The sequence below is a fragment of the Eutrigla gurnardus genome (genome assembly GCF_963514095.1).
Source record: "Eutrigla gurnardus genome assembly, chromosome: 10".
NCBI classification, from domain to species: domain Eukaryota; kingdom Metazoa; phylum Chordata; class Actinopteri; order Perciformes; family Triglidae; genus Eutrigla; species Eutrigla gurnardus.
Genome location: NC_139924.1, coordinates 14,660,218 through 14,672,539, shown reverse-complemented (window position 1 = coordinate 14,672,539; position 12,322 = coordinate 14,660,218). Strand labels below are relative to the sequence as shown.

Genomic DNA, 12,322 nt, shown 5'->3' with positions numbered 1-12,322 from the left:
ACATGCATGTTTAAATGTAAATTATTTTTAAGATAAATAAACATACCAATATCTTCGGGTGTAAAACATTAGAAATGATGATCCATATAAAAGTATTTATTTTGCTCAATCTCACCAAAACAGCATATCTTGAGTGAGTGTGTATTGCAGTTTATCAAAGTTTTGTACAATATACATCGTTATTATCATACATACCATGGTTTTACATACGGTTAACATCGTCAGTGAACGTACGCCTGGCACAGAGTTTAGAATTACTATAATTGTACAGTTCTTCTGAATAAAGAAAGTCATTCATAACGAAAATAAATACATCATATCAACACAGTGTGACCAATAAGTAAAAACTATAGACTTATAAATACAACATGTTCTACTCTATACAGTAATAATATATACAATATGTACTTTTTTGATGCTGGATTGAAAAAGTATATCGCTCATTTAAAAGGGGATTGAAAAGGTATCAAAGTAGGAATCGTGCAATACAAAACTAATTTGCAAAAAACAATCTATCGGTGAAAAATTGTTACTCCAATTGCATATATTTGCAAATAAATTTCAGTAAATAAAGTCAGAAGAAACCCCCCCAATATCTACATAATTGCACATTTAAGCATCAGCTGACTGGCTCATAATAGAAAAAACAAACATGCTGTTGGAATGAAAATGACCACCATACACTAGATATCTAACTTTCCAAAAAACACACCGTCATTTGGATGAAAATTTGACATCTTTAAAAGCAACGTGCTTTGTGTGCAAGTAAATCATGTCCACACTATGAAGAGGTAGAAACATGTGCAGCTCACTACAAGTAAAGTCCTTTAGTTATGGAGCACCACACATACTGTGCACCCTTTGGCTCAACACTGATGAACTGTTAGTTATACTAATCTAAATGAATGTCTAAAAGCTGGAAGTGATCGATAAGACTCGTTGTTTGGTTTTATTTTAACTGCAGCAAAACTAATGAGAGAAGAAAAAAAAAAGTGTTTTAGAAGTAACTTTGACTTGACAAGAGCGTCTTCTCATTTTGATGTAACAGAATAGAAAAAACATATTTAATGTGCGAACTCAATAAGAGCCCATTACAATTACTTCAATAAGATTCCATCAGATTAGATCTTATCCCCCTGAAATATATAATAATTGAACAATCAGGTGATTATTGAAGGTTTTTTGGATGTTGTGAAGCTGCTACAAAAGAGGAAGCCGTTGCAAGATATCTATTAATGCTGCTCATAACTTACAGAGGCAGAACATATATTAGGAAAAACAGAATGTTAAAAGAGAAAAGGTTTCTAAGAAAAACAACGCTTTGACTAAATCAACTACGAAAGACAAGAAACCTAACTTTAATTTAATTTGAAAATAATTTAATTCTGTATTTTCTATTAAGACTGTATTTAATTTAAAAAAAAGGCACACGTGTTTCTCCAAGATAATCGAGAGCCGGGCCCAGGAAAGCAGATAAACACTACATCCCTTTGAAATAGAAATGAGGTCATTATACACCGGGAGTGTTTTTTTTTTTTTAGTGGAGGGATGGTCCCCTGCTGCTACGTTCACATCCTGGCTATTTAATGTCCCACAATCTATTAATCTAGTGTGCTAATATTTAATTAGTCACAGTTTACCATCCAGAAATGAACAACCAGGGGAAAAAAAACAAACAAAAAAAACATTGGTATTGGTTCCTCTATTACTCACATAATCTCTGTATATTATGGCACTCAAATACCAAATCAGGTAAGACAACTTCAATCAAATATCATGCATACTAGTGTAATATTGCAATCCTCTGCAGCCGTATTTACCCTGTCAAAAATGTGTAAATATAACAGGCACTTCATTCTTCTGTGAAGCTTGCATTTGTGAAGAGGCTTCTGGCATCTCCTCCGGGTGTCTACGCTCCCCAGTTGCCACTAAAAAAATAAACCTACTGCAACCAGACAAAATCAAGTAATCCCAGTGGAGAAAAGTATCAAAAATGACAGTATTCATAACCAGGAGAATATTTCACTGATGCCAACTTGCCCGTTCAAGAGAGAAACGGACAGAAATGTTAATAAAGTGTTACTTGGTTCAACTTGATTCCTGTCGTTAAGAGAAATGATTTCCTGTCGTGTTCGTCCTCTTAACAGCCTGCTGGTACCACAACATGGTTTCCACCTTCTCCAAAGCTTCTGCAATGTCTCCGTCCACCCAAGTGTTTAAAACATACAAAACAAACCGTAGACTAAGCGGTCCGTCCTCTACTTGCGTGGTTCCACGTCAGGTTCCATTCAGCGTCCTACAACACCGACAGCTCCACCTCCTCACACAGTAGAGGCTCCACCTCCGGGACGCTGAGGAGTGTGTCGCTTTTAGCAGACTTGTTCTTCCTGTAAATGATGAACTGGGCCGTCACCTGACAAGGTTAAGGGTCAAACTGAAATATTCTCTTAAATGGAATTAGTGACAATTTAACCTCACAACGCATTAAAAGCTTCACATGCAGAGAGTATTACTGATATGACACAGTCGACTGGTGGCTGAACTTGTGATTCAAAGGATACGAAGAAGTCAAGGATGAGGACTCCCAGGCTGCCGATGAGCCAGGCCAGATGTTTGATGATGAAGACCTGCTTGGAGCCCTTCAGTGCAGGCAGGACCACGATGACGCTCAACCCATACGTCCCATTGCCCATCATGGCTAAGGCAAACAGCAGGTAAGAGGTGCCCTCTGTAGACCGTCGCTGGAACTGGAACCAATTGAGTTTACAGTAGTTAATTAATGGACTACAGAAGGACTGGCACTGCACTTCTAGTCGCACACCCACACAGAAATAATAATAATTCATAGGATTTATGATGTATTGGAAATTAACAGTAGTTAGCACTTTCAAGCCAGGATGTTTCTCCACCACAACAATACCATTGTCTTCCATGTCTGGTCCTTATGTGTAGAACACATGCTGTTATACGCAAACAGACAAATCCCACTGCCTTCTTTAGGCACCATTTAAGACTAACTGACAAACAATAAGTATAGTTTTATGTGAGAAAGAAAGAAACAAAAAAACAACAACAATAAATGCCACTTACATTTTTATAGAGTTGGGGGAAACGGGAGGAGAGGTAGAAGATTGATGCCAGGTATCCACATATATAGCCGGTGATTTCCACTGATTTAGAGGTAGTTGGACTCTAGCAAAGACGAGGGCAGAGGAGATAGGAGAGGTAAGTGAAAGGGTCAAAATGTCGCAGCCACACAAGAAAAAAAACAGTCTCTACTCAAAAATGAATTCAAGTGTGTCAAATAAACCTGAACATACCTGGGGGAAAAAAAATACAAATTTGATATAAAAACACCTAAATTGAATACCAGCAGACAAATATGGATGCAAATATAAACCCTACAAGGCACACAAGTACCTACCTGGGTGTCTAAAGTTGCACTATTGTCTACGATGAGTTTGGGTAAAGCCAGGAGAACTAAGGTAGCAGCGCCACACCACATGAAGCACAGCCACTTCAACACAGGGCTTTCTAGAGCACACAAACACAAGACGAAGAACGGACAGTGAAGAATGGATTCAACTTTATAAATTACAATCAAAGTCAGGAAACGTATATATGCAGGACTGTTTGTAGTCTTTGACAGTCTCAGCATGACTTGCACTTCTGGGTCACTCATCACAGGTACAAAACAACTGGAACTGTCATGTCAGAAGTCAGCAGATGGCTTCCTGTCGTGCAGTTTAAATTAAATATTTATTGAGCAAACAGCAGGAAATTCTTCCTCCCTCCCTCATACTGCAGTCATGCCATCTCATCAACCTGGAGGATCACGCGATTTCAACTCAATGTCCGTTCTTACTTCTGCCGGAGCTGTTCTTGATCTTATAGTAGAGGAACTGGGAGATGAGGATCAGGTCGGTGAAGATGTAGAACACCACAGTGACGACCTGAGAGAAGAAAATAAAAATGTTTGCAACTAAACTCATAACACTTTAGTATGAGTTCATATTGTGTCGCGGTTCCCTCTGTGGAGATCGGGCTATGGAAGCTATGAAACACCATTCAGGTCAAGGGTCTTCAAAATACAAAAACGGCAAAAAGACAAAACGGGGAGAAGGTTTATAGGGGATGAAACCGTATGAAGTGTAAGAGGGCATAGTATATAATATTATATATTCTATTCTATATTTAATAAGTGAGTAAATGAGATAGAATGGAGAGTGAAAATGTGTTTTTAAGTTTAGCAAAAAATATACAGGCATGTCCAAAAGCCTGTAGCAAAAGGAAGTAAATACAGCTACAACAGACATCTGGGATGATAGTGGATAGTGTGTGTGTGTGTGAGTGTGTGTGTATGTGTGTGTGTGCTTGTGTGTGTGTGTGTGTGTGTGTTTTTACCTGAATAGGCAGCTGACTGGTGAGGTAGCAGCCTGCAAAGCTGGTCAAGTCTCCACTGAAGAGGAAGAAAAGAAATCCAAAAGACATGGCCTCCTCTACTTTACCATTCCGATAGGCCTCGTAAACCTGCCTGCAGACAGACAAGCAGAACATTATGTCATGACCACGAATGGCAAACTTCTCCAGCCAGACTGCTGGGTTTCACCTCACAACATCTCACTCTATTCATTCATTATTATTATTATAGTGTACGACTGCGATGCACATCGCTGTGGTCGTGCTACTTACGGCAACGTGGACAGCAGGAAGCAGAACATGGATATGAGACCTATCACCACGCTCCAGTACTCCCACACGTTGTCCACACACTCCTCCAGCAGGTAGAGGATCCACGGCGTCCCGTTGACGCACACCGGCCGGCCCTGCGCCGGAGCGGTCCAGTTGGCGGCCACGTCCGCACTCTTGCCGGGGAAGCGCGCGGTGGCCATGGCGTTATACGGGACCTGCGGATCCGTCCTCCTCCTCCTGCCGCCGCTGCCAAGTCTCGAGCTGACGTGTGTTTATCCTGGCAAACAAATAACCCAAATCTATCACGTGCGAAGACTTGCTCCGTCATTTGACGAGTCTGCAAAAGGGGGAAATCAATCAAAACAGCGAGTGCATCAGGTAAACCAACGGACAAGTGTTACAACTGCTTTAGAGTTTATCTAAACATGAGAAATCACGCTTTTCTTCCGTATTTGTCCCCATCTTGTTTACTTAACGAGATTCCATGTTAGCTCACGCGCTGTCATTAAGGCTAATTTGCATAGACTCTGAAGATGAGACGCTAACACACAAAGATGGCTAAAAAATTAGCTTCCGGTAACCGCTCACCTGGACAAAATGGACTCGGTTAGACTGCGGAGGGCTTATTGGTCTGCGTACATTTCCCCCTCACATGCTCACGCTGTTCCGTAAGCGATGTGTGCAGTCGAAATGTATGAAGAACATTATATATTAGCTCTTATTTTAATGTTATCCATCGCAAGTGGTCCTTTAAGTGACCAGACATCCTGAATGACATTACAACATCCGGTGAGAATTTCAAAATAATATAATTACATGGCAGTTATTGCCCTACTGATGCTCAAATGGATTAAGGATAATGGACATATTTCGCGAGTTGTTTGCAATTGATGATTCTGTATTTCAAGCTGTCTCATTTACACATAGGCCTAAATACACATAGCATTGATTGTACAATGAGGATGCGATTCCATGCAGCACTGCTACGTGGCACAACGAACCCTTTTGCCAAAACTAATGCAAAATAGGGGTTTGAAAGTATGGTAACTACTACTACTTACAAATTCATTTATTTTAGATTGCAAAGTCCGACATTTCAAACTTGGTTGTTTTCATTTGCTAATGTGTACGAGCCTCACACTGGTATCGAATTGACAAATCCTGCTTTTATTTTGAAGCTAACCTGGACGCCTCGGAAACTGCTTCCGATGGATGAACGATGGGGAAATAGCATCACCTACTGGCCACATGGACGTACTTCTGCTACTACTACTACTTAATAATAATAAATGAAAAGAAATGTGTTTGATATGTCTGTCTCTCTCTCTCTCTCTCTCTCTCTCTCTCTCTCTCTCTCTCTCTCTCTCTCTCCCTCCCATCTGTGGTGCCATGTTGCCATCATTAGAAACCCTCAAACTGATTATACTTTCAAGTATTAGTTTATGCAAATAAGGGCAAACTTAACCCTGTAATAATAGTTTGATTTATTTTAGAAGTCAGTTAACATAGATAAACTGCCACGGTAGAGTAACATATATTAAGGCGTGGATCAGAATGTGGTCTATTGAGGCCAGCCGCAGATGGTAAGAAACTGTTTGGTGCATAGTTACAGGTTTATTGAATAAACCAAATCTAAACGCGGGTGGCCTAATTTGCTGTGCCTTCCTTCCTACCTTCCTTTGCCTGAAAATCATGTTCCCTCTAAGATTGTGTCTCTCTGATTAATTAGCAGCCTACTCCTTCTTGTGTAACCAGCTGATAGAAAATTCAATATGAGCCACACTGAAAAAGGTGGGCCTACACTTCCTAAAATTCCGGAGAGCACTTGAAGGCAGCACCCGGCACAGTCTGTCCCTCTCTCCATCCACCTGTTGTCATTCCGCGCGCTTTCCTCGGCCACACGATGGCGCGCTTTCCAACGGTGGCCCGACGAGGACGAACGTGAAGGCTCGCTCCGAGGGGGGAACTTGGAGCTGTGCAGGGGTGATCTGTGGTGCTATACGTGCCGCCTCGGACCGACGGGTTGGACTTAGCTGGACGAAGCTCTGCATTCCGTGTCCGTGCGTCCTCGTCCTGCACGGAGCAGGTAAGCTCTACGACGCCGTGGGTGTTCGGAGTTGAATCGTTTTTTTTTGTTTTTTTTTGTTTTCTTCTTCATTTTGTCATCGGCGACAGAAACGCGTTGCCGGGCTGAAGGCACTAATACCACCCACATTCCCCCTGGTGTGTCGGGAAAGTTGACCGGATGAGGGGTAAATCGTTAGTCGGAGCGCCGATGCGCCGCCGTCACTCCTCTCGCGCATCAATTTACCTGCGAAATGTAAACGTGAACCGGGGGGGGGGCACGCAGGTGGACTCGAGAGGCGTTCTCGTGGGTCGTTGCTAGAGAGGCACTGAATGCAATGGTTGAATACTTGTTAATTATTGCATAATTGCTGAAAGTGTGTTTGCAGGCGTCACACCGCCGAATAGAAACACGATAGATTCACAGTGCGATACAGACACAAGTGGTACTTTTCAGTCAATAGTTAGGTTTTGCTGGAAAAAATGTTGCTATCATAGAGTGGTTACCTGGTTTGCTTCAATGTCTCTCTCTCTCTCTCTCTCTCTCTCGCTCTCTCTCTCTCTCTCTCTCTCTCTCTCTCTCTCTCTCTCTCTCTCTCTCAGGAATGTGTTCTGAGAGCTTGAAAGGCAAGTTTAGTCGCATTACTCACATTTAGCCGGTGCATTTTTTCTCCAAATCTGTGCGTGTGTGTGTTTGGATACAAAGGGGGAGAAGGGGGGGGGGGGGGACTTCTCAAGGTCACAGACTTGTGAGACAGATGTGGACACACACAAGACTGTATTCCTTCACTATTTCACAAAACATACCGCCATGTTTTTCTTGGAATAAGGAAACATTTAGTTTTCTAATTAAAAACATTATTATTATTTTTTTGCATTTCCTCATGCTGATAGGGGGATTTTCAGCCACCCAGAAAATTAAGCAGCGTAGACATTTTTTTTTCTCAAGGAAACAACTTGATGTATTAATGCTTTCCAGGACATGCACCCAGCAAGTGAAAGCTGCAATGCATTGTAGGTCGAATCGGCTTCATAATCCACTTACAGGAAGCAGTAAATGCAGAGGGTGCAAGTTATAAAAACTTTTTCTTAATATAGAAACGTATTAAACGTCTATTGAGGATATTACGCTAACATTCGAAGCACTGAATTTATGCCGTTAAGCCCGTACTCCCGGGTCAGGGCCGTAGACGCTGGAAACCAGAACGTGCTTCTGTTCCGCTCTCGGGGCAAACCTCTGAGTTTGGGCTCCCGAGGCGGCGGGGAGCGATGAATAATGAATGGTTTAGAAAATGTTAGTCGGCTGAGTGTGGCGGTAATGCACTACTCCAACCAGCACTTCTCTGCTCTGGAATTCCTCTCGGCGGCCGAGAGTCTCGCAGGGCAGCACTCGGATTCAAGGCCATTGGACACAGTGATGCCTGCAGAGACTCTCACACACTTACAGTCACACAATCGGATTGGAAGTTAGTCCTCAGGATAAAAGGTCACCCGTGCAGACTGAACCCTTTTGGTATTCATAACATATCTGCTCTTTCTGCAGTAGGCAGAGTGACATCCATGAGTGTCACATTTAGTGTTGCTGGTCTGGTTCTCTTATCAGATCCACAGTGGCCCTCCAGACAAAGTGAGATATTTTGCATCCATGCTTCCCCTCTCATGCTCAGCCTCTGTTTTCTCTCCATATTCTGTTATCTCGATGTTTTTTTGTTTCTCCAGCTCCTGTTCTACTGTAATTCCCCATCGTTGCTCCACAGCTGCATAACTACAGAGATAACAAATAATGGAGAACAAGAAGAAGTCTTAACTGAGTTCTCTGCGGCAGTGCAAACCTATTTCCAGAGAGGTCCTCGGGGGGATCTCTTCATTGTGACTTATTCATGAAATTCATAGCATCAGTTACATAAGTGATTGGCCCAGTTATGAGGGATGAGTACCGGCGTAACCAGCCGCTAATCATGCCATTAATGTGGAAAATTGATTCCTGCTCGGGACGTGGACGACATGACAGGAGATACAGTTTGGCCTTTAGACATGAAAGATGATGATGATACTTTTTTTAAAGTTTTTCTCAGAGGACAGCCTTTGGGACACTGCAGACGTTCTCCAATCTCCTTCCAATGTGAAGATTTGCTGGATTTCTCTGATTTTACATCACCGTACACTGAATATATATTTGAGTTTTCAATTTCTTTTGGACCGTCTTCCACCAGTTTTCAATTAACTGAGAGAAATCAATAATGATCATCAGATCAAACGTGTTTGTAAATACGTGTCACTGTGGATTATTATGGGAGCACTTTTTTAAGTCATAAGGAAGCCTTACTGCACGTAGTGGCTCACACTGTTTGATACACCACGTCGGTCTCATTCCCCAGGATACCCAGCAGCTTTCCCAACACTAGCAGCAAATACCATGAATGTTTGACTTATGCTCTGCAAATGAAGCACTCAGGCATGTAGTCCTGAACCCACCATTCTCACGCAATTTAAAAACACATGCCTCAGAAATAGATAGATAGATAGATAGATAGATAGATAGATAGATAGATAGATAGATAGATAGATAGATAGATAGATAGATAGATAGATACTTTCTTGATCCCGAAGGAAATTCAAGCATCCAGTAGCAATAACATACATAGAACATACATTAAACATACATTAGAATCTATACAAAAGCTATATAAAATAGAAAGTGACTAGAAATAAAATGTTTTATACAAATAAACAAAAAGTGAACATACCATCTTTAGAGTTAAAACACAAATTAGCAAACCCTGTAGCTCTGATAAGAGCAAACCTAATCAATCCCTGCAAAATGAATCTCTATCTTTGTCTTAATGGTGTGAGATGTTTTTTTTTTTTTTTTGCAAAGCAGCTTTCCAACAGTGTTCAGGCTGCGTCTGCTCCAAACCCCTTCTTCCCCCTTACTCATAATTATGTGCATGAATAAAGACTGAAAAGAAACGACACGGAGCAGCAATGTGGAGAAAACAGTGGAATGCAGGGCCTTTTTTCTTCGGTCTCTCCCTTTCACTTGGCTCCTTTCTGAAGTATTTGCCTATTAGTGTGTGTGTGTGTGTGTGTGTGTGTGTGTGTGTGTGATGCAGGCCGAGCAGGTGCACATTACACCGAAGGATAGGGCCGACTGAGCAGAGAGAGAGAGAGAGAGAGAGAGAGACGGGGGAGGGAGGTCTGTCTTATAGGTCGTACAAAAGAGCCAGTGTTTTCTGTCTCACCCTGTCGGAGCGCCGGGTGAGGAGAGTATAGTGGCAGTGGTGGAGTAAAGAGAGAGAGGCCCTTCGGTCACATTGTCCTCACGTAGCCCCGTCACCGCCCCGCCGTCACGCACCCCCGTCACCCCTCACCCAGTGGCCCGTCCGCAGCCCTCCTGCAACACGTGGGTGCCCACCAGAGCTTCACATCCAGCTCAATTTCACCGCAAACATGACAGACGAAACGCTGAAAAGATTAAAAGAGAGGAAAAAGAAAAACGTAACCCAGAAGTGGGTTATTGGGTGTTAATGGCAAACATTAAAGATGGAGGCGGAAACGAGCCTCGGCGGCTATCTTTTACAGTGTTTGTGTGTTTAAAGCATTCCTGAGCTCACTGAGCCGTAGCCGGGTGATTCATAGTAACTAGCTGGTTGTTTAAGAACTGAAATTCCTCAGAGCCATTTTTCCTCAACTTTAACACACACACACACACACACACATGCATGGATACACACACACCAACACTGGCGCTCAGTCACTTGTGACTTGTGACATAGTGACAGCAGGAAAGGGAACAGTAAATACACACAGCAAAGGACTCATGAGGAAAGAGAGGATGGCTTGTGTACAGTATGTGTGTGTGTGTGTGTGTGTGTGTGTGTGTGTGTGTGTGTGTGTGTGTGTGTGTGTGCTACCTGAGCTTTTGTGAGGCACTCAGGTAGGATAATGGAAGCTTGGTATGCCAGTTGTCTGCAGGTTACACTGGGAATTCAGGACCAGAAACATTATCCACTTCTGGCTTTCCCTCTCAGCGCCTCTGTTGCTCTCTGCCTTTCAACTCTCATTCCTTCTTTTCTCGTGGTGTCCCCCCCCCCCCCCGCGTCTTCTAAACTTCATGGAGGTAGGATTTGTTGCAGGAGAGTTAAAGGGATACTTCGACCATTTGCATTAAGGTCATCGTTAGAAACCCGGTAGTATTTTTGAATGGTCGTGCATCATCTCCTCGTTTTCCCCAGAGATGGGAGAGCTCTGTATTTTTATTCTGAAAAATAGCCTCCGATAACCCAAATATAATTTTGCATCATCGGAGGCTGCTTTGGTTAGAGGGGGTAAAACTACAACACTAGTTCCTCATGTTTTCAACCTTCCTATAGGGGGCGGGACCCACTGAGACTACAGACCTATTACAGACCAGTGGTGGGACCTCACTTGCAGAAACTAAAAGCAACATCCACCATCCTACTTGGAAGCTTGCTCCTGCGAAGCAGTGCATTGTGGGAGTTTCATCCACATGCACCAAAAAGCCACTGTCTGCCTTTTCTCTGCCAAGAACGCACCAAATTCTAAATTTATTTTACATTTCGACTACATATATGACCAACTTTCAATACAGATTCATATTTCCACCACTGAAGTATCCCTTTAAACTGCATTGGTTTATGAGGTGGGCCTAATAATCTCACAACTCTTGTTGTCTCATAATATTCAAGAATATATGCAGCAAAACATGGGTAATTGATGACCACTACCCCTCCAACACATCCTGGACCTCCAGCCATGCACAGAAATAGCTCTCACTGTTGCTCCACACAACAGGGATAATAGGTGTGTGTGTGTGTGTGTATGTGTGTGTGAGAGAGAGAGAGACTTGTGATATATCGCTTCGATCTATGTTTCTTGTGGTTTTGTTTTGGCCCAGCCGCCTGGCTTGCACCAATAAGAATTCCTGATGTGGTGTCCTGGCAATAGGCGAGTTTCCATGGCCATCACCAGCTTGGCAGCAGAGACGACGGTCTCCCAAGTGCTCCGCTTTGGTCTTTGTGCCTTCCTTTGGTCTTTAGCTGGGCCTCGCTCCAATGGAAGTTTCAGAGAAACAGTGCGAGGACGAGGCGACGTCTGATAGTAGAAGAAGAAACAATGCGATTGCAGCAAGTAGACAATGACACAGATCCATACACTTAGCTGCTCATCTGCAGGAAAGAGGCAGCAGGAAATGTAGGTGGCTGCTTTGAAGAAGTATGCTTTTTTTTATTGTTTGCAACACAATTTTAGATACAAGCATACATCGATTATGTGGTGTGTGTGTGTGGGTGTGTGTGTGTGTGTGTGTGTGTGTGTGTGTTAAAACTTCCCTTTGGCCTTGCCCTGCCCATCACAGTGTTTAATGTTTAATTGAGGTGTACACAAACAGCGATAATGTTTAACATCGTGCTGCCTCATATAGAAATGAAGGCGGTGGACTGTTCATTCTCATTGAACCATTCTGTCATAATCAATCGTTGTATCGTCTCTTAGTGGAAACTGAAAAGCATATTAAGAATATAACAATGTTTCGACATATTTAATA

General features: G+C 42.6%; 2 protein-coding genes across 4 annotated transcripts in view; one reads left to right on the top strand and one right to left on the bottom strand.

The window, feature by feature from the left end:
* Positions 1-80: 80 nt before the first annotated feature.
* LOC311019452 (lysosomal amino acid transporter 1 homolog) lies at positions 81-5,457 on the bottom strand. 2 transcript variants are annotated; one of them, XM_084018876.1, is made up of 8 exons: positions 5,281-5,457; positions 4,693-4,969; positions 4,405-4,534; positions 3,866-3,953; positions 3,425-3,534; positions 3,091-3,192; positions 2,562-2,747; positions 81-2,413 (listed from the first exon to the last, which is right to left on the bottom strand). In XM_084018876.1, the coding sequence occupies exons 2-8, from the start codon at positions 4,890-4,892 to the stop codon at positions 2,297-2,299; spliced, it is 933 nt and encodes a 310-aa protein (XP_083875002.1). In that variant the 5' UTR covers positions 4,893-4,969; positions 5,281-5,457; the 3' UTR covers positions 81-2,296. The 2 variants fall into 2 exon arrangements, with proteins under 2 accessions (XP_083875002.1, XP_083875001.1); XM_084018875.1 differs by having other exon boundaries at positions 4,693-5,029; positions 5,281-5,456.
* Positions 5,458-6,625: 1,168 nt separating this feature from the next.
* veph1 (ventricular zone expressed PH domain-containing 1) overlaps positions 6,626-12,322 on the top strand; it is a 60,698-nt gene continuing 55,001 nt past the window's right edge. For both annotated transcript variants that reach the window (XM_084020244.1, XM_084020245.1), the window contains exon 1: positions 6,626-6,778. The gene's annotated coding sequence lies outside the window, so the exon portion shown is untranslated. The remainder of the gene's footprint in view (positions 6,779-12,322) is intronic.